Here is an 18,778-nt window from a genome sequence, read left to right on the forward strand (position 1 = left end):
AATTAATGATTCACACAGGCTATCGTGAATGACAAAGGATAGATATTCTTTGGTGCATGCATGACTAGACTCCACAAAGCAAGCACTGAAGCAGGCACACTTGCTTTTGATAACGTAATCACAAGAGTACGAGCTTGTACACCACACTACTCACAACTTCACACACAAGGTTGCAAAAACAGGACAGGCGAATGTACGAGTACTACTGAACTAAAATCTTTGCAATCAGTGACAGTAGAGCAGCTGTATTTGGCTGCGCAGACAAAGCGATTTCAACTATTATTGTAGATTGGTAATCATGTCAGCAGGACGCACTCTGGAATCAGAGTAGTCTGCTACCCGGTACCGGTGTTATGGCCGAGGCTACTAGGGAGTTCTGCCAGAACTATCCCGACGCATTGAAGCCGCAGGAATGCAACCTTATTCGCACAATCGGCCTCACGAGAGAAGAATAACATAGAAGTGGAATCAGTAGCACATGCTCATGATTTTTGAATTGATGTGTTACATGTACAGTCTTCAGCCACACAAAATATACAAGAGAGTAAAACAGAGTTAAAAAAAGAAAGAAAAAAAAGAAAAAAAGAAGGAAATAACAGAAGAGAAAAAATAGACTTGTGATGTATGTACAGAGTGGGCTGTAAGATGTAGGTATGCACAACGTCTAGTTGCCTTCTCCTTGAGACTTCTTTACACCTGAAACAATGTCGTCGATCCTCAGCAACAAGATTGCAGTCTATAAAGATACAACGGCCAGTCAAAGAACACGCACACACACACAAGAGGTCAATACACGAGATTGTGAGGAAGTTTTTGACCCCCCCCCCCCCCATGGCTAAGGTGATGATGGGAAATTTGTGTGCATTTTTCACTTCACCATTGGAAGAGGGTGCAAAGGTGAGTCGATGACCTTGTATTCGAAACACCGCTGCTTTCCTAGCCATTTTAGATGCAAAATGACTCACCCACTACGCCATGCCATAAAAGTCAAAGTCCACACAGAAATTTCAATCTAAATCTACTTGTTCACCCTTCCTGCTGGGTTGTAGACTTGTTAGTGTAGTACTTATTCCTTCATTTTTACGAAACATACTTCAAATGAAATTTCAGTTATGAAGCCCATGGCTTTATAACTGAGACTGGCTTTATAATCAAAATATACCTCTACGGCTTTAAAGGTGCGGACATACGGTATACAGAAACAGCTTTACTATGGGCTCCAGAGTTACACAATCTGGTTTACCTCATTCCTACTATGGACTCGTACACAGATTAAAGCGTGATTCTCCCAGGGCTAACAATGAAATTGATTACCTCAACAGATGTCTTGATAGCTTGCAGGCGAACGTTAAGTGGATCCCACACACCATACTCGTTCATGTCCACGACCTTGCCAGTTTCGCCGTCAATTCCGTACGTTGTGAGACCTTGTGAGTGCTTGGCCTGAAAATAAAGGAGTGATGAAAAACCCAGAATGTTTTTTTTGGGTTAGTTACAGTGAGAAGAGTGCAATGATAAGTTCTAGCTGCCAGTCATCTGCGACACTGCACAGTGCAAACACACACACACACACCACCGCGCTACATGGTGACACGCAGGGAGGAAGACTTACGCGCAGCTCAGTCAGAACACGGAGTGGCTTGCTGCCGCAGTTCTGAATAAGCGTGGATGGAATGATCTCCAGAGCGTCGGCAACGGCCTGATAGGGTCCCTGCTGAATTCCATCCACAGACTTTGCTTTCTCTGTCAAGCCCTGTGCAACGCAACAACACATATACATACAGAGTGTGACACACAGATGTACACCAGAGCAAGGCATGCTATTGCATTAGTGCCGTTAAGTGCTCAGCCCTCTCCCAACTATCTTCCTGTCAAGCGACTGCAGTGTGCCGTGAAGCACGTCATTTTCTTACTTTGAACTAATTACTATTGATGTAGACAAGAAAGAATGGCTGATGCTTGTGGAAAAATGTGCTGCGCTTGCGTAGTTGTTCTTACTGCGATACGTTCTAACAATAATGAGATGCCTTTTGCCGGCTCTTCTGCCTGGATTTCGTTGACAGATGCGTTAAGCCCATGGATCCTTCCATGAGTGACATGCGAACTGTAACTATTATTATTATTATGCACGGTGTTGAGCTTGGTGCATGCACTGCTGCTGTCCGCTGGAAGCAAGTTCATGTGCCGCAGATAATAATTATAATCAAGAGTGCATAAACAAGAGTATGCAACTGTGGTTATGGGTCAGTGCGCGGCGCGCTGCCTTCATTACGTAACTTGCCTTCATCACGCTCTGAAAGCATGCATTCAAACTCACAATTTCTCGTACGAGCCCATCCGTTTTTCCTCGATTCGTTCCAGTACCTACGCGATCTCTAAATTCTGGCGCGTGAACTCCAGTTCCGTACGAAAGTTCATTTCAAACCAGAGGGAAAGTGAGGTGTTTGATTTTCCGCAGAGCCGCGGACTGCAGCTGCATGATGTAATGAAGGCAGCAAGTCGCGCATCTGGCCCATAGAAAAGAGATCACAGTTGCATACTCTTGTTTATGGACTCTTGTTATAATATGTAGAATGGTACCAAGAGTACACAACCCCCCAAGAGTGTGCAACTCTATGGGGTCTGCGACGGTATAACTTCACATCACGTGACAAACTCGTACACATTATTTGCACCCTATGCATGATAGCAAGAGTATATAACCCCCCAAGAGTGGGCAACTTCTGATACCCTTTCTATGGGGTACGCCGACGGCGAAAACTCACATCACGTGGTGCAGTGTCGCAGTTGTACGTTTCCAGGCTGCTTTTAGCGAGCAGCGGAGTAATAAAAAAAGTACTCTCTGACAGAAACTCACTGCGGGGATGCAAATCCCCAGCATGATCATGGCAGACATTCGGGTTGCGCGCACGCTATCCTTCGTTTGTACTTAGTACGAACGTATCTGAGACACGTGATGTGAGTTTTCGCCGTCGGAGACCCCATATGCAGAGTAGCACACTCTTGGGGGTTATATACTCTTGCTATCATCAAGAGTATAATTATAACCCCCAAGAGTGTGCAACTCTTGACCCCATATGCAGAGTTGCACACTCTGGGGGGGGGGGTTATATACTCTTGATGATAGCAAGAGTATATAACCCCCAAGAGTCTGCAACTCTGCATATGGGGTCTCCGACGGCGAAAACTCACATCACGTGTCTCAGATACGTTCTTACTACGTACAAACGAAGGATAGCGTGCGCGCAATCCGAATATCTGCCATGATCATGCTGGGGATTTGCACAACCACATTGAGTTTCTGTCAGAGAGTGCTTTTTTTAACACTACGCTGCTCGCTAAAAACGGGCTGGAAACGTAAAATTGCGACACTGCACCACGAGATGCGAGTTTTCGCCGTTGGCGTACCCCTTAGAAAGGGTATCAGGAGTTGTACACTTTTGATCCTGCTTTGGGTTCAACTCTCTTGTGGTCACTTTGCACTGTTTGCCAGCGTTATCTACTAAGTCACGCCACGTGATGTAAAGTTCTGCTGTCGCATCACTGGATAGAAATTGCGAAGCCAGCTACAAACTCTTGGGGTTATGTACTCTTGATGGTACTAAGACCCTTCTGTTCCGCATTGACACCCCCACCACCTTAGACTTTTCCTAGCTAAAACAACCGGGATACCAAATACTTTTGGAATATTCCCTGCACAACAATGGCTATTGAAATCTACACCTATCATACGTAGTTATGCTAACGTGGTCGCCCGGGTCAACTCACTTGGCAGAATGTAGTATGCTAAATACAGAGAAAGAGAAAGAGATAGATAGAAAGAGAGGCTTTACTAAAGGAATGGGATTCTTGGCATGCACCACAGTGGCACAGGATAGTAACAGAACACAGAATATACACTTTACATACCCGCTGAAGAGCCATTTCCAGGGCACCACCACCAGCTGCAATGTTGGGCTGCACCATGATGTTGCGTGCTACATGAAGAGCATCTTGAAGGTTACGCTCGACCTGAGAAAAAAATAAGAAGAAGAGAGAGAGAGACGGAAGTCACAAAAGGCAACTTGCACTCGACTGCGCCTGTGGCTACAACTCCGCAAAGAAAACAATTCATGATACCACCATCACGACCAATGAAAACAAAGCAAAACTGTAGAACGTCAGTACCGTTGGTCAGTGTCGTGCATGTTATTGCATGAGCTGATTGTCTAGTAACTGGTGGTGTTAGTGGACATTATAGCGAACTTGTAGCTCCTTAGTCCTTTTTCTTTTCTATCAATTAATCCTTGGCTCTCCATCCGAGTCCAAAATTAATAAAAGCCGACTTAGGGTGTCATCGATTGGCAAATCTGGATTGAGTGCGAGCAGGCAATGTGGTCCGAGCAACGCTGGCCCAATCGAACAAAGCAAGAGTGTAGCACGCAAAATGTACGCATATCGTACGATTCTGTGAAAGCTGTCAAAAAGCGCCAAACTCCATTTCCACTCCAACCACTCCCGGTGCGGGGGCCGGTGTGTTCGGATTCCACTCCAAGTACACCTACTCCGGATTCGGCCAACTTGGCCAAACATCACGCTCACTCGGAGCACACTGGCTCGGGATTCACCCAATTGATCATGCCCTTGGGTAAATTGAGAAATAATGTAATGAAAGGCAATGTACCTCCTTGAGAACATCCTTGCTGGCACCACGCAACAGGATGGTGCAGGCCTTCGGGTTCTTACAGTTCTCGATGAATGAGAAGTATCTATAAGCGAATCGAAAACAGATAGACACAGGCACATACTTAAAAAACATCAATCTGGAAAGACTGACAGTAACATATGACCACACAGGGACATAGAGATGAGAGTACACAAAGAGAGGAGCCTAAGCCAGCAGAAGCAGCACAAACCTTCAGATAGAGCATTACAGAAATACACTTACTCATCGCCGATCTTCCGGACCTCAAACATCCCGCAGCCAGTACCGATATCAGACTCTTTCAACTCATCTGTGCGGTTAACGATAGTAGCGCCGGTTGCTCTGCAACAAAATAGTCCATGGAAAAGTCCAAGATTCAATAGAATATACCCAGAACACTAACATAGGAGTGCCTCAATGGCTAATGGTGAGCGAGCAGGGACTGTACGTGCATATCACTAGGACAACAGGACCATAACAGTATCATACGAGAAAACCCCCCGAGTGGGATATGGAAATGAGATACCGATCATACATTGAATCACAGCTATAAACAAGATGAAGCAGACTGTACTATTGCACAGTCTGTTTTACCTTGTTCATAGATAAAGCGGCGGCGCCAGGCAGGTCCTATGGCCCAGCGGCAACCAGAAAGAAATGGCCAAGCTAAATGTAAAATAAAAAGAAGAGAAAGAACATTTAACGAAATGGCGAGCCTGCAAAATGACACTACAGACCTTGCAATACGGTTGTTGTCTGTCTTGCGTGTTCGGCGTAGAGCAGAGATGTTGTTCTGCAGCAAGTAGTGCTGTGCCAGATCTACACAAACATGCACATAAACACATCCATGAGCTCTCTCCTATGCAAGCAGCAGAGCAGGATCACTACTGCAACACATAAATGGGGCCAACAGCAGCAGATGAGGGCAAGGCCCGACATAGGATGGGACCTGAATACGGGTTGAGTTCTGATAATCGAATATGACAACTCGAACCTCAGACAAGAAAGCCTGATCAGAAGCCCAAGAATGAGCTCACATAGAAATGTGTTTTGTAATTTTATCACTCTCGTAGAATGTTTTATAAATCGTTGAATAGGCGACGTGGAGACAATAATCTTAATAATGCAATGAATAAAACTACACGTGCACTCATATCACAACCATAGCAAGGAATAAAGTATTCCAGAACGTTTCCTTGTCACAATTATCAATGGAATTCGTGACTAAAGAGAATGGTGAAACTACAATAGGATTGATACACATTGATAATTGTGACAAGAAAACATTCTGGAGTACTTTATTCATCGCTATGGTTGTGATATGAGTGCGCGTGTAGTTTTATTCATGGCATTATTAAAATCATTAAATGTAAATACAGGCAGACTCCCTCTAGTTCGAACCTGAAATTCCCAGGCCCTAAATTCGAATTATCCGGAACTTCTAATTATCCAAATGCAGTCCCATGTACTGATATGTATGTCAAAATGCTCGAAATTGCGTACTGATTATTTTTGCACATTTTATCTGCATCAACGAAACATAGGTGGTCACGAACTACGAAATCAGTTCATTTCACCAAAACACTGGATCGACATGAAGTCATTGCACATTATTTTCATCTTCTACAAAGTTCTAGTGAAGCAGTTGTCCTGAAGCGATTTCAACGCAAAAGAACAGCGCTGCCTTCTCTGCGTCATGAAAGCCCTTCGGAGAGCAGCACGTCGTAAGGCATAGACAACTTTTACGACTTCCAGTTGTTGTTCAGTCCCAAACTTCTTTGCGCACGAGCTGGCGCGGCATGACAAGCCATTGAGATCCGCGAAGGGAGCCAACCACCTGGAAGAAGTCGTCTTCAATCAAATCTTTGCACTTTGCCTTGCACAGGCTTGGATCAAATTTCGAGAGAAGGTGGGTTTCTTCAACACTATTGTCGATCCTGGAGCGGACCAGGGATCAATTTTTGAGTTACTCTCGGTAGAGAAGGAGAAAAAATGAAATTCGAATTACGAGTAGAGCAACTCCATCTCACTTCGAAATAAGCGCTCGAAGGACATAGTCACTGTACTGTAAACTGCTCTTCTGTATGAAGATAGAGTTTGAATTATCCAGCGGGCGCAATTTTCGTACTTCGAATTATGCATTCGAATTTGACTTGAAGTGACTTGCAGAAGATCGGTACGACGAAAAAGTTCGAATTATACCGTATTCGAATTAGAGGGAGTCTACCTGTAGTTATAAGCAGTCGAGGGAGTTGAAAGGGAAAATCTAATTTAAGTGCTCGTTGGTAAAGTAGTCTGACAGTACACCACACGAGGTCTTACCAGAAATGCCCTTCTCCGTGATCACCAGGTCTGGCTTTAACTTGATGATGTCATCACACATCTGCTTAACCATTTTCTCTTCAAGCTCAAGAATACGCCTATATAGATGAACAAAACACAAAGGCAAGGGCAGTGAATCCTCGATAGTTTTCTTTTTGATATGATCATGAAAACATGAGGCCACATTTCACCAAGAGGAATATACATGTAATACTACAGTAATAGTGATTCGTCAGTAGGGTAAAAGCCTTGCAAGCATTCATAAAGAGAATACACAAACAAAATACACAGATACTAGCTGGTTTGAGGGAAATACACAAATGGGAAAAGTCTGAAGATTTTTTTCACACAGAACCAGTACTTACGTGAAGTCTGCTTCGTTCGAAATTTCTAAATTCGTCTGTAAACAAGAAAGAAGTCCACATAAAATACATGCACATGAGGGCCTAAACAGAACACGGGGAACCATAGGCAATGCTCTAGTGGTGATCGAGCCTTACAGTGTAGCTGCGTAATACCACATCAAGATTGCACTACACAGTAAGCGGGCCTGTTGGCACTTTACGTGGAATTAAAAGTGATACTACCGGCTGAGCTAACATTTTCAACAGCGCAACATGATACACACTCTTGGGCGCAAACGGGGCCTTTCTTGTCATCTAGCCTGGTCACTTACCATGCTTTCTCCCTTCTTGTACTCTAGATTGCAGTCGAGCAGAATGATTCTGGGGTTTTCTATTCTCCTGCACAAAAATATATATAAGGGAACACAGCAAGACTCTCGTCACAACAACAAACAGGAAAGCACGAACCCAGATGGCTCACAGTGATCAAGACAACTCCTGGTTTAGTTTCTGCTTCACATTCATGAGGAAGTAATGCAAGCAGGTGCTTTTCTTTGCTCAAATGGCTCTGCTACACATCTGAATGTGACTCAATGGTTTGAGGAAGCACAGGATGACCCAGAAGATGTAATGTGCATACCCTTCACGATCTTTAACTAATCGCAAAACTAGGCAGGAGCGTATTAAAGGAAATATTTGCACAATGGGCCATTCACACGACGCCCAAAGCAACCTCTCTAATATTAAGTTATTAACGATCCGGGTTTCCTTGACAGGTCTCCGCAAAGGGAAGAGACTGAGGACATGGACCATGTAAACACTGTTTTCACTGCTGGAGAGCAACAACAGTGCTCCAAATGCATGAAATCTCGTATTTGGTGACCAGAAGCATCAACATACCTGCGCATTTTGGTGTGTACAACATCTTTGTTGAGCATGCAGCCACCAAAAGTACAGGAATCGTTGACCGAACCACCTGGAACCTGAAAATCAAAAAACAAAAACAAAGGACAGTTCATGCTTCAAACCCTGAGTAGCAGTGATTTGTTCCCCTGAAAATGGCAACACCAAACTATATAGCAAACACACCCAAGTTACAGCAACCGTTATGTACATAATTAAGAATGATTGCATCCAGGTCGCTACATAGTGTGAGTGTAAACGTACATGACTGTAGTCATGTAAAATATCATAACACATGACACAGAGTGCATGAATCCCCGGTACCCCAGGCAGTGTGTCCGCATTCGTCAGGCTGAGACCTGTGAAACACAGTGCTGTGGGCACGTGAGAGTTTCCGCATTTTGCACTTCACAGGTGATCGCATTCTCAAGTGTCCGCGCATACTAAAATGTACACAAATGAATGGGACTGCAACGAGCTGTCCTCACTTTGCAAGTGTCCGTTTTTCTCAGGTGTCTGCAAGGGCAGGTTTGACTGTACCGTAAAGTACCGCTAGGGCGCCCCACCTTGATTTTACAGCCAAGGAAAGGAAAGTTAGTCGTATGGCAGAGTGCAACGAAGTTTGTACGGTGTGAGAACCTTAGTGTACTGAGCTCACACTAAGCAGGTTTTTTGTGTGGAGCTTGTGTCCGCTCGAAGGTACGGATTATCTGCAGAATTTGCAATATGTGTACAAAGTTCGTGTCGTATGACCTACAGACAGGAGACCACCTCCACAATACGACCACGAAAGGTTGAGATGGTGGGGCGCTCTGGCGGTACTTTACGGTACATGTAACAGAGCCGTAAACAAATGCACGGAGCAGCATCGTTGAGAAGATAAGATCACAAATGCATGTACCTTCTCAACACGGACATATCTCTTGATGTCGACCTCCATGCGGCCTCTATCCTCCGTCTTCACGGTGGCAACAGCATCATAGGCCATGTTGCATGCTTTGTCAGCCCTGAATGCCCAGGACAAACCCACAAACACAATGGAATGAAAATCAAATCAACAACACTCCGAATCTTCCAGCAAAGACCACAAACCACAAATGTACAGGTACAAGTGTGAACAACAATGGGAAGACATTACTACAAGCAGTATGCTGCACCTCTGCCAATTGAACGGTGCATACGTGACAAGCTGGCACAGCTGGGTACATACTGCCTACTACTTGAAACACAGAACAAAAACAACACGACCAGCACAATGCAGCAGCACAGCACTGGGCAAAAAAGGCACCACCAGAGAAGAACACAGGCATACCATGTACGGATCATCTTCGTTCCAATACAGCTGTTAATGATTTTGAGCACTTGTTCGCGATTGTTGACGTCGACAGGCACACTGCGGGTAACCATAGCCAAGACAAAGCATTGTACTCAGAACTGAGCACAAGGTTCAGAAGGGAGAATTTTTCTACAAAATGCTCAAGAGATGGCATCATGAACAATGCTGTACTGTATTGTTTGTGCTGTCAACAAGAGCAACCAAAACAATAAGGCTAGATAGCATTTCGGAAACTTAGCTAGAAGAAGAATGATCATGCAGTGAACAAACACAATCAGCCCGGCTGCATTAACTCTGACAGTGAGGAGATAAATAGTACATCAGTGTTTCTCACCTCTCACACCATTAGCGACACGGACTCACGCTGCTACCTGGGACCTCACAAGTTGTTTGTTGCACTGGAAACGGAGTGCCATTGTAAGTTGGTATCCTTAGTGATGTTCGAGTGGCTGGAGCGCTACAAAATGTGGTGCTTCTGGAACACAAATTTCACTAGTCTACTGAACCTCAACTGATGTTGAGTTCATAGTTCCTACTCCTAAGTTAAAAAACTTAAAACGTGGCTAAACCCCCAGCGTAGAATCTAACCTGATCTGTTCCTTCGCCATTGTCACGGCATCATCCAATGCCTTGCGGTACGCACCGATGATGACTGTTGGGTGAATGTTGTCCTTCAAGAACTTCTCTGCGCCCAATAGCATCTCTCCAGCTAAAAAATCAAGAACACAAGAGTATATCATACAGTAGAGTCGCGCACCGAAGAACGTGGAACCAAAGAACGTGGAGCCCGAAATTCTACTTCCTCCGCCCAAGCAAAATTTTCGCTTATCTTTACACTTTTTACCGATACCTTCCAGGTTCTCAGAACGGCTTATAACGACTCAGAATGAGTTGAGGAGTCGTTGAACATCAAGAGAAACTCTCCAAGTCGAAAAATGTAGAAGTCATCCTTTGTCATCAGCCGACGCAGCACGTGTTGTAGGGTAGTACTTCGCACTTTCCAGAAGCGCAAATATTTTCGTATCGACACTTTTCCCAGCGCTTCACCTCCGTCATGCATGGGTACGATCGGTCGTGTTTCTTACCAGCCGAAGCTGACGAGCTCAGCGTCGCTTTGCAGGATCGTTCACGTTGACAACAGGCGAATGAGCTGGGTGAGTGACAACCCTGTCATCGAAGCCTTTCTTTCCCCCTACAAGTGCCGATTCTGGTTCATTTTGCAGTATGTGGGCGAGCATCCGGCGCTGAGTGGCTTTCTCAGCTTCAAGCTCACGTGCATTTTTACCGTACACACATCTTGTGCCGGATGCAATCAAACACGCTGGCTTTTCGCAACATGACACCTCTGCTCTGTACTCCAGTGCCCAGTGGTACTGTAGCAGCACCCAGCTTGACCAGTGACTGAATTCGTGTTCTTTTTTTTACCAGTTCACTCACGTTCAACGCGCTCTACTCTAGGTGTTTCTTTACTCTTTGCCGACTTCGCCGACTTGTTTGGAACTGGTACGCCTGAACCAGCAGATTTGTGTGATGGTGAAGTGCACAAGATGCAAAAAATTGCTGTCAGACACCTGTCATTGGGCTGAAGGAGAAAAGCGAAAATTTTGCCTGGGCGGAGGAAGTAAGAACGCCACTGCTATTAAAAGTTGAGAACGTCAGTGATGGATTTGATTTTTGTGGCATCTTTCGAGTAGGGGTGAAACAATTATACCGAATACTCGAGTACTCGCTCGGTTTTTTCAGAAATAATCGTACTCGGAATAAATCAGAGTACTCGTTCATACGTGGTACATGCATTTACCACAGAAATCTGCAGTTTCAGATCAGCAGTCGGCAGATATTGATGTGCAGACTGTGTGGTGAACATTTGTTCACGAGTAGAGAGAGCCCAAATGACCCAGCAACCAATATACCAGAGAAAAATGACTGCCACTCGGTTCAATCAGGGTTGTAGCATGTGATTTTAAGGCCCTCGGTGTTCAATTTTTAGGAGATGAAGAATACTCGAATACTCGAATATTCGATCGGACAAAATCAGAGTACTCGAACTCGGGATCTCAATGCCAATTTTCACCCCTACTTTCGAGATACATATGTATGTAATAGTCCGTCAATACGATCCAGTGAGAATTACTTCTAAGAACTTGTTATATGAACGCAACCAGATTGCAGAGAAATAAGAACTTCTCAGTGAGTCCTCTTGGAAAAGACATTCTTGGGCGCGCGACTCTACAGTAAGAGAAAGGGCCACAAACAGTACCAACATCTGAGAAGCAAAACCGTTTCACAGTCAACTGTGGTGAGGTGCTGACTGGGCGATTTTGTACAGAACGTATGGAAAAATTTCTCCAGGGCTTCCTAGGGTCAGCCATGCCTCAACGTTTGTATGGTTAAGCTAAAGAGATAGAAGAAAGGACAACAGCTGCCTTACCAAGAATGATGACTGAAGTGGTACCATCGCCAACCTCCTCATCTACTGCACGGCTGATGTCAAGCATGGCCTTGGCTGCCGGATGCTGTACTTGGATCTGCAACATGCACAATAACAGAAGGTTAAAATCGTGAACAATCAAATGAGCAGAGACTGGTGCTGAAGAGCACGTAATAAAATAATAAAAGTTGCATCTTTTGGCTGAACTAGGAATATTTCGTGCCTATGAACGGTTTCTCGAAGATGTATTCTGGATTTACACAATGTGCATATAGCCGATGAGTCACAGAGAACTAAAGAGATCCTACACTGTATGTATGTATGTATGTATGTATGATTGTATGTATGTACTCAATGTATGTATGTATGTATGTATGGATGTATGTATGGATGTATGTACATGTACGGTATTTGCTGGAGTATAAAGGGCACCTAAGTACAATGCACACCCTCCCCCCCCCCCCCCCCCCCCTTTTAGCAATGTTTCAGCCATTGAAGGTATATCCGGAGTATAATGTGTAGCCTAGATTAGAAAGCACTATCGATCATATAGTACTATAGTGTGACCATTTTACAATAGTATAATGCATGTGCTACCGATGGGGTCTCGTACCCATCATGCATTAGCAGTGTAGCTGGTAGTAAACACTAGAATGCACACATATGGTGTGTGCCGGACCAGATGAGGAAAACTTCGCAACAGTTTGATGCATTGCACTACATTTCGAGCATAGTGGGCACCTGCGATTTGGGGTGCATACACTGTCTACCTCGGGAATAATACACCTGCGGGCATGAGAAATACGAGTATTCTTTTACGGGAGTTATTACTCACGAAGTTCCACTTATGCAGTCAAATGGTCAGTACGTCTGAAGATAGTGTCGTTATCAGGAGTTGTTTTTATACCCGAAGTTGATAACCGTGATATTGACTGCATCTATGTACGTATGTATAGTCGATCGCATTCATAGTGAACCATTTTCCACGTCCCTGTTTGAACCCACGCCCTAATTGACCCTTTATAGCAAACTGTTTTGGCTTATAACGAACGGTATCTAGTAGAGGTGGTTGCAAACCAAGTGCACTCATGCAGCCACGACATATTGCTTGCATGGTGTTCGTACATTTCTGTTACCGTAATTCCGCGCATATAAGCCCATGAGCTTATGTGAAATAATGCAGTTTGGGGATAAAATATCCAGTAAAACATGTTCGTTTTTTAGCCCATAGGCCAATATTCGAATTTAGATGGTTCACGAAAAAGTACAAGTCCGTGCTCATAGTGGGTCTACCATACTAGTACTCTACTGGTAAACTGCACTGACCTGCTGTACCATGGTAGGAAGAGTCCATATTGTGAAAAATTCTACTCGACACGCGAGTTGGATTTGTGTCTGTTTGTTAGCCCATGGGCTTATAAATGGAGGTGGGCTTATATGCGGATATACATGTAGGCCCGTGGGCTTATACGCGCGGAATTACGGTATGAAGAATGAATTATCTTGCACATTGGTGTTCGTTATTATGATCAGGAGTCGACAGCATGTATCACCACACACACACACACATCTGCTCATACACCTAACCACACACAGCTGCATTATGCGCTGAAAAGCAACAGGAGTGCACCTACCTCTCGAAGTATGGCATTGCCATCATTGGTCATAACAACGCCACCCATCGGGTCCATGAGCATCTATAGGAATGACAAGAAAACAGTCAGAATTCGAAGATAGAAATACTTATACACGGGATACTAGTACAGGTCCTCCCTCATTATAACGAGTCCGGTTAGTACATAAACCCCGTTAGTAAATAGAAATCTGAAATCCCCTGGCGAAACGTGGTCTATACAACTGTTTACAGGTCCGATTACAACATAATCCGTTAGTACATAAAATTCGTTATAACGACCCTTTGCCCAGGTCCCTGGAGTGCCAAACCCTCAGTATAAGATAATACTGACCATGCAGGACCAAGGCCAAAACACGTAGGATAAAGTAGAAAGACAAAACGTAATATATCTATGTATTCGTGAATATGGACGATCCTTTGCATCCAAGGAAGAGTTATGTTGGAGATTTTCAATTATCTTATAACGAGTTGAAGCATCGATAATTTATGTTGTGTCGAGGGTAGCCCCGGTAAGTACGAGGTAGTACCTATTTCACCTTTAGCTGCAAGTCCTGCTACAAGATAAGTCTCGTTATAAGATAACTTTTTCGATGGCCCAGAGATTATCTACTAACGAGGGAGGACCTGTACCGTAAAATACCGTTGACCCCCCCCCCCCCCCCACGCCACAGCAGAACCGGCGCAACGTACGAAAATCCGTGTCAAACTTCACTGCAGTTGACACAGAGTTTGATACGCAGTTCCGTGTAGCAGAAACTCACTATTATCACTATACCCGATGCATCAGTACAAGCGATATCGCATGCACATGTACACATGACTAGACATACACGAGGTGTGCGACCACATCCACATGGTTATGCGTGTAGATGTGTGCGTGCAAATGACACTGTACTGCACAATGTATTGCGGAAATCACGGCCATGCCTTTCAAGAGTACAATTGTCATGCACACCCATGGATCACAAATTAGTAGTGACAATCCACCTGCTTGAAGCGTATATCACTATACTAGTAATCACTATTATTATAGTGTGCAATGCATGTTCTAATTCTAGGATACCACCGTAATATCCGATATATCACTACAACCGATTACTGATAATTATTTTGAATGGACAAAATACATTTTGATTTTTGTTCTGATATCACTTTAGCCGATATATCCATACAGCCGGTCACTCTATAGCCGATACAGACTGGTACTGTGTAAAATAGTGCACAGTAAACACTTTGATACAGGCCCTGCATGAAGTGCAACATGAAAATATTCAAAATTTAAGGAACATTTTCAATAACAACCTCTTACCTTCAACATGGAGCAAGGACCAAGGCTAGTGCGAACAAGGTCAGCAATCGTCTGCGGAAATCATCCAATAAACATACTCATGTCAGTATGAATTTCTCCAGCAACCATCGCTCAAATTACATGTACAAACAAATCACCTTTGCTGCCTCAATGTTGCCCAATTGCACTTTCCTTCCACTCTCACGCTTCGTGGTGTCCTCTGAAATTGGCAAAACACAGCAAAGATGATGACATCCCGCCGGCTACGTTGGTAAACTCTGCTTAACTTACTCAGAACTAGCACTGGGCCGCCACGACCCGCCATGGCTGCAGATATGATTTTCCACGGAGATGTGAAAAGCCCAAACAAGTTAGCTCTTTGAACAACAAGGGCATCGAGCGCTCGCTCACTCAAGTGGGACTAAAATTTTGATTCCGCAAAATGCGCAAAAATCGCTCACTTCCGAGCGCCATTTTCTTGGGATTCGGGCACGCGCATGATTTTTCACACCAATAGAGGGCATGACGTCACGTTTCACATAGGGCATAGCATACGTCATCTTGTCATAACATGATCAGATTCAGACTGAGTTCAGAGCATGGAGTAGTAAAATATATACTACTCCCTGGTTCAGAGTCAGAGAGACCAGGGAGTCGTAAATTACCGGTATTTTACGACTCACTTGGCAATTCACTGTTCAGTGTTCTCCGACTCGTGCTTTATCAAGACTACAAGAGTTCATAACCCCTGGGGGTTATGTCTTATGATCATATGAGCTCTTGTTTATACTTATAGTCAAATTTGCAAAGAACTTTATTGAAAATCCATGGAACATGATTATTATTATTATTATTATTATTATCAATTTGTTTATTGGAAAGATGATTAGAACAATTCAAAGTCAACACAGGCAATTATTACAGAGTCGCAGTCTCCGACTCGTACTGGTGCTTGGTTAATCAATACTGTCGGGAGAAAGCGGGTATACCAGAAGCAGAATACACACAACTAGACTGTATGATTGTGATGACTGCAGGAGCAATGGATACCAATCAATGGTAATCAGCAATCATGATTGTGCACATGTACAGGAGCACTCTAAACAATGCATGTCATCAAGAACACCCCAGCTATGTACTCTTGATGTCATGTACGAAATCCAACACAAAATGAATGATTGTAGTGTTGGAAGAAAGCGTGGATATGCGGATTGAATGCAGCCAAGTGCATGCAGCCGTGAGAAGAAACTTCAAGAAAAGAAAGTGATACCGGTATGTGGACTGAAATTGGGAAGACAACTGTACAACTGTTGACAATATACATGTACTGAGGTCTTCGTGAGCATGGGACCAAGCGAACAGTGCGGATTATGATATAGCGAGAACATTTTGAATGGAGATGATGCAGTTTCGGCAGGGATATTCAAGTTCTGCGCGTTATAGTGAGTGTAAGGGCTTTCACGACTCCCTGGTGAAAATAGAGTGTGTTGCCATCAGGGAGTCGGAAAAAAAATTACGACTCCCTGGCTGACATACGCATATATAATGACTACAGTGTACAGCAGTGACAAGAGAAATTCAACCCTAAGAGTATAGCAGAGCTGTCTGTATTCACTGTACAACTTAGTGTTGGTTTGTGCTATGGCCAAGCAGCCCCCGGAGCTGTTATGCTCATGTGTCTGGACTTCGCATGCCACTGCCGCGGGCACAATAATATAAGTGACATGTCCACACACGCACCTACAAGGCTACAGCATACTGATAGTAACTCATACGCAGCGACCGTCATTGTCATGGCAAATGCAGAACATCGGGTAGCAGAGAAAGCAGACATACTATTTTATAATAATTGATTCTGCGGCCATGTGTTCACTGGGTAGTTACACTCTGAACAAGACTTAGGATTACCAGCGGTGGCAGATTCCACCACAGCTTATCTAGCAGGATTGCTCCTAATCAGTGCTCTTCAAGCGCAGATAATAGCGGTTCATGGAGACTTGCAACACAACCAAATATCCCCCATTGAAATGAAAAGGCTTGGAAAGAAGAGGAAAAAATGTTAGCTCCAAGATGAAAGTGCTGCATGTTCAAGCACATGTAGCAGAATTGAGCACTCACTGGCACCAAGATCGTAGTCCCATTGGCATTGCAGAGCCGGAGAGTGCAATGCTAGCGCGCCAAATCTAGCGGTATGCACACCGCCAGGAGCCAGTGCCAACACACCATAGCCTTTCAAGTGGCCAACTAAGGTCTCAGATCTTCAGCGGCAGCGGTAGTTGATATGAAAGCAAAAATCAACAGCATTCAAACTGCTGCACTGCACCAGGTAGCATCAAAACATCCAATGAACAGGAGTCTTCTTCTCGATGACATCATACGACTCGATCCGATCACCTTCCTCAAACTCGAAAGTTTGGTCGGTTACAGAAAGCCCACATTCTGCATTCATATTAATAGATGTCACTTCATCCTTTTCTTGCCGAATGCTGGATAATCTCCCTGCAATTGCAGAAGAAGAGGAAAGGAAACAATCATACTTTTGAGTAAAAAAAAGGACAAAACAGTTCAAGTATACACCCCACGTGCACACACTCCTGTTCAATCTTCGTTTCCTGACAATTCTTTGGCGGCTGGCCGTCTACGTCATTCGCGACGGTGGTAGGACATCCTTAACGAACGAGGTCGTGCTTTTGGCTCTTTGGCGGCTGGCCGTCTACGTCGTTTGCAACGGTGGTAGCACATCCTTAACGAACGAGGTCGTGCTTTTGGCTATTTTGTCAATGCCGAGAAATCTGTGTTGGTGGTCAAAGAACATTGCTTTCTTGAGGTACAAGATCTATCTATTCCAGGATACCGGCGTTCTGATCACCTCAGAAGGAGCACGCTGCCTAGGGGCTGCAATAGGCTCACGTGCGTTTCAAGAAAAGTCTGCAGTGTGATGAGGTTAAACACAGTATGATTAATTTTAACCTCCTCACACTTTTTATTTATTTTTTGAAAAAACGTAAAAATGTTTGGCACCTATGCAATCAGGGGATGGCCCACGCCTGGTAAAAAACAACAATGAGGAGCTACAGTGAGAAAAAGACAGTGATAGCACTGATAGGACCATCAGTGAAAAGGTATAATAAGTTAGAAAAACAGAACGAGAACATGACTCAGTGACCGATTCCAACGCCGGCACCGTCATGTACGGAGAGTCCCATAAGACGGCGACGGGAGCCTCGCAGACGCATGTCCACGGCGCTGAAAATGGCGAACTGAGTGCGCACGCGTACCCAAGCCATCATGGCAGAGAAGGGCTTCTCCCATTTCGCTGCTAAGCGGCTGGCGAGACGCTTCTGGTACGCACTGTACTCGTGGTGGAGAACAGCATCAGTGGAACACACCAAAGGAGTAAAGGAGCCTCGTAGCTCTTCAGCAGCATGCTTGTACTTCCTCTTCTTCGCTGCAGCTGCTTTGTTGGCGGTGGCATTCCAGGACAGGTTGGCCTTGGCATAACTGGGTGCGTCAGCATCTACGATGCGGTTATCGAAAAACGCCACCCGGTTGCCTTCCCATACTCCGCGAGCGAGCCAGTCCGCTTGGAGCATAGGCCGACCATTCCTGTCCTGTTCCGGGATGAGGATCGGCTCGATGGTGCCGCCGCCGAAGGCAATGTCGGCAAGCTTGGCATCACTGTCACGGAGGTCGTTGTGGCCTCTCTCGACAAGGCCGCCCTTTTGGCAGTCAAGGCCGTGCTGCAGGGTGAACGGGGCGCCACATCATGTAAATGTAAATGCAAAACAATAAAAAACACAAACAATGAGCAATAACTTCAGGACTGGGCACAAG

General features: G+C 44.6%; 1 protein-coding gene across 1 annotated transcript; it reads right to left on the bottom strand.

The window, feature by feature from the left end:
• Positions 1-194: 194 nt before the first annotated feature.
• Positions 195-15,371, bottom strand: LOC135805617 (T-complex protein 1 subunit gamma-like). The gene is made up of 19 exons (XM_065319683.1): positions 15,236-15,371; positions 15,103-15,164; positions 14,966-15,016; positions 13,655-13,717; positions 12,021-12,117; positions 10,178-10,298; positions 9,566-9,646; positions 9,155-9,260; positions 8,251-8,333; positions 7,683-7,749; positions 7,372-7,406; positions 7,007-7,104; positions 5,422-5,503; positions 4,928-5,026; positions 4,664-4,748; positions 3,910-4,011; positions 1,613-1,753; positions 1,315-1,443; positions 195-736 (listed from the first exon to the last, which is right to left on the bottom strand). Exons 1-19 carry the CDS (start codon positions 15,267-15,269, stop codon positions 665-667), a joined length of 1,608 nt encoding a protein of 535 aa, XP_065175755.1. The 5' UTR covers positions 15,270-15,371; the 3' UTR covers positions 195-664.
• Between the last annotated feature and the right edge of the window lie 3,407 nt (positions 15,372-18,778).

Source organism: Sycon ciliatum, chromosome 1, assembly GCF_964019385.1.
Source record: "Sycon ciliatum chromosome 1, ocSycCili1.1, whole genome shotgun sequence".
Classification (NCBI taxonomy): Eukaryota; Metazoa; Porifera; class Calcarea; order Leucosolenida; family Sycettidae; genus Sycon; species Sycon ciliatum.